The sequence below is a fragment of the Coloeus monedula genome (assembly GCF_965178545.1).
Source record: "Coloeus monedula genome assembly, chromosome: 8".
NCBI lineage: Eukaryota > Metazoa > Chordata > Aves > Passeriformes > Corvidae > Coloeus > Coloeus monedula.
In genome coordinates this window covers 37,563,751-37,566,250 of record NC_138788.1, presented here as the reverse complement: position 1 = coordinate 37,566,250, position 2,500 = coordinate 37,563,751, and the positions used below count along the sequence as shown (strand labels likewise).

Below are 2,500 nucleotides of genomic sequence, written 5' to 3'. Positions count from 1 at the left end.
TGAAGAGCTTTACTATTTGCAAAGAAAAAGGAGGGCAAAATCCCAGCAAAAGCCATGTCATGTAAAATCAATACATCGGATCAATGCTTTATTAACAAGAAAATGTCTTACTTCACATTCCTATGTGGACCTTTGTCTCCGGGATGCATGATGGAATGTCAAATCATATTGCAGTCTTCAACTTTCTGTCGTGTTATTGAGTGCATGCGTGTGAGCCTCCCCGCATTGATCACGGGATGTGCCGCCCGTGTTTACACAAATAATGGCAGCACTTGATAATAATGTCGGCCAATTATTTTGGATGGCGCTTTCCGACGCCCCCCTCCCCGAGTAAGTTGTAGCCTTTGTGTCGGCCCGCGCTCGGCGAACCTGCTGAGTTGTACGGTGTTAATCATCAAATTACATGCTGACTAATGAGTGATGGCCTAAATTGCGGGCTGAGTAATGAATAGATGGAGGCAGTTCTTATTAGTCTCAGAAAACCCATTGATTTATGTAGCGCCATGCACCATGGAGTTAGTCTGCTGAAAACGATATCTACATCAAGGAGTAATATACTCTAATAAGTATTTTCATCTTAACTCTAGTTGCTGGGCCTCCAGGCTCAGTTTTTGTTTGAGTCAGGCAGAGCTATAATAAAGCCCTATGACTCCTTATAAAGCTTGTTAAACACAATGTGTGCAGTCTAACTGAGTCAGGATCATGATTCATGCACTGTACACAGCAGCATGTGCTGCTGATTTATGACCAAGCACAGTTCATAGTCAAAATTACAATTTGAGGGATAAAAAGATTAATTACTATTTGTGGCCTGCAATTTCATGAGGCTAGTGGATTGCAGCTGTAGAATGATAGTGCTCTACATCAGTTTGTAGTCAGCCATTCACAGATTATTAAAGCTTTGCAAGATTAAGTGCTCCTCCTGCCTGGTTTGTGCTCAGGCAATATGCTAGACAAAAAAGGACCACAGGGATAAATCTGAAGCTAGCAATAGCTGGACATATGTCATAATTGCCAGTTTCCCATAAATCCACAGCCAGTATAGAAAGCAGCCTGTGATGCAGACATCATATCATGACTGTAGTGATTGCTATATATGGCCTCAAGACCTGTAACTTTGTTACTGCGCTATCATTTTTGCAATATATTGGATAACCCTTTGACTATTTTCCAGCCTAATTATAAGTAGAAGTAATCATTGCTTTGTGAAAGGGGAAAAAAAATAAAAATCTCTTCCTCAGGACAGGTTGTAAAATGAGGTTTGTGGCTGGGATAAGGTCTGAGAGGAAAATTGCACATGGGGTGTAAATTTGTGCTCAGGAGCAGTTGTTGGGATGTGTATCTTTATTCAACCCCTCCGCTTAAATCGCCTCATCTGTTTATGTTCCAGCGCTTAATGAACCCACCATAGATTACGGCTTCCAGAGGTTGCAGAAAGTTATTCCACGACATCCAGGTGATCCTGAAAGGTTACCAAAGGTTAGTGAAGAGTCAAAAAGCATCTGTTTATTTTTTCTAATTAAATACGTGTTGCTAAGCAATGCCTTAGGCTGCTTATCACCTGTAAAATAACGCTGCGCACGAACTCCGGCTGAGCAACTTCTTGGGTAGGTACATCAAGCTGCAGAAAAGCAACCTGCTCTCTTAAATTTGACCCCTTTTCTACATTAATTCTTTGCCATTAAGTTAATCGACAGTTTTTAAGATCGCACCTGATACTTGCAAGAGAGTATTTTAAAGAAGGAGAATGGATTTTCTGATACAAATATTTTGGATTCTACAAGAGGGACATAAACTTCCTGCGTAATGAAATAGTTCAATTAAACATTTTCCACTCCAGTAGCTTGTAGTGATTTCAATCTAAGCAGCCCCACTCTGATCTGTGATTATTTGACTCTTGTTTTCCTTTCATTTTCTAAAGCTCGATTCAGTTTAATCTTTTGTTTACAAAGCTTTTGTTATAAGTCCCTGACTTAGCAGGCTAACAAATGAAGTCCACATATTAATATCTAGAGGGACTTTTCATTTAAATTCAACAAAGACAAAAGCTGCCTGTGTTGTTTATGCACATGACACGTATCACAGAAATTTCATTTTGATGTAAAACATTAAAGATAAGTCATGCTTATAATTTTCCCTTTTTCTTTGATATAATATTGTCTTTTTTCCTTCAGTGCAATCTCTGATTTTCAAGGCAAACTTGAAAACACAAATGAAAAATGAAGTCGTAACATTATGACTGATTATTTTGTATTCCGTTCCTGTGTGCATCAAGTCTTGACCACCTCTGAGTTTTATTAACACAATAAAACCTTTTAGACATTACCTTTTAGTGCTCAGCATGAACATAAGCAATATCATTAGGTCTCTCTTTTAATTTGTGAGCATGCCAGCAACTCATATCAGATATTCACTGTCACAAGCATCGGAGGCAGAAGGGAAGATTTTTAGAGTGTGTTTCACTGAGGGGGTTTTTGCTCCAGCAAGAACAAGTTTTGAG

At 39.0% G+C, this 2,500-nt stretch overlaps 1 protein-coding gene across 2 annotated transcripts in view; it reads left to right on the top strand.

Annotated features, from left to right (window-relative positions):
* EBF3 (EBF transcription factor 3) overlaps positions 1–2,500 on the top strand; it is a gene marked incomplete at its 5' end in the record, with an annotated part of 118,930 nt that overhangs the window by 101,933 nt on the left and 14,497 nt on the right. For both annotated transcript variants that reach the window (XM_082285613.1, XM_082285612.1), the window contains one exon: positions 1,391–1,479. In XM_082285613.1, the coding sequence (XP_082141739.1) occupies positions 1,391–1,479 (89 nt within the window). The remainder of the gene's footprint in view (positions 1–1,390; positions 1,480–2,500) is intronic.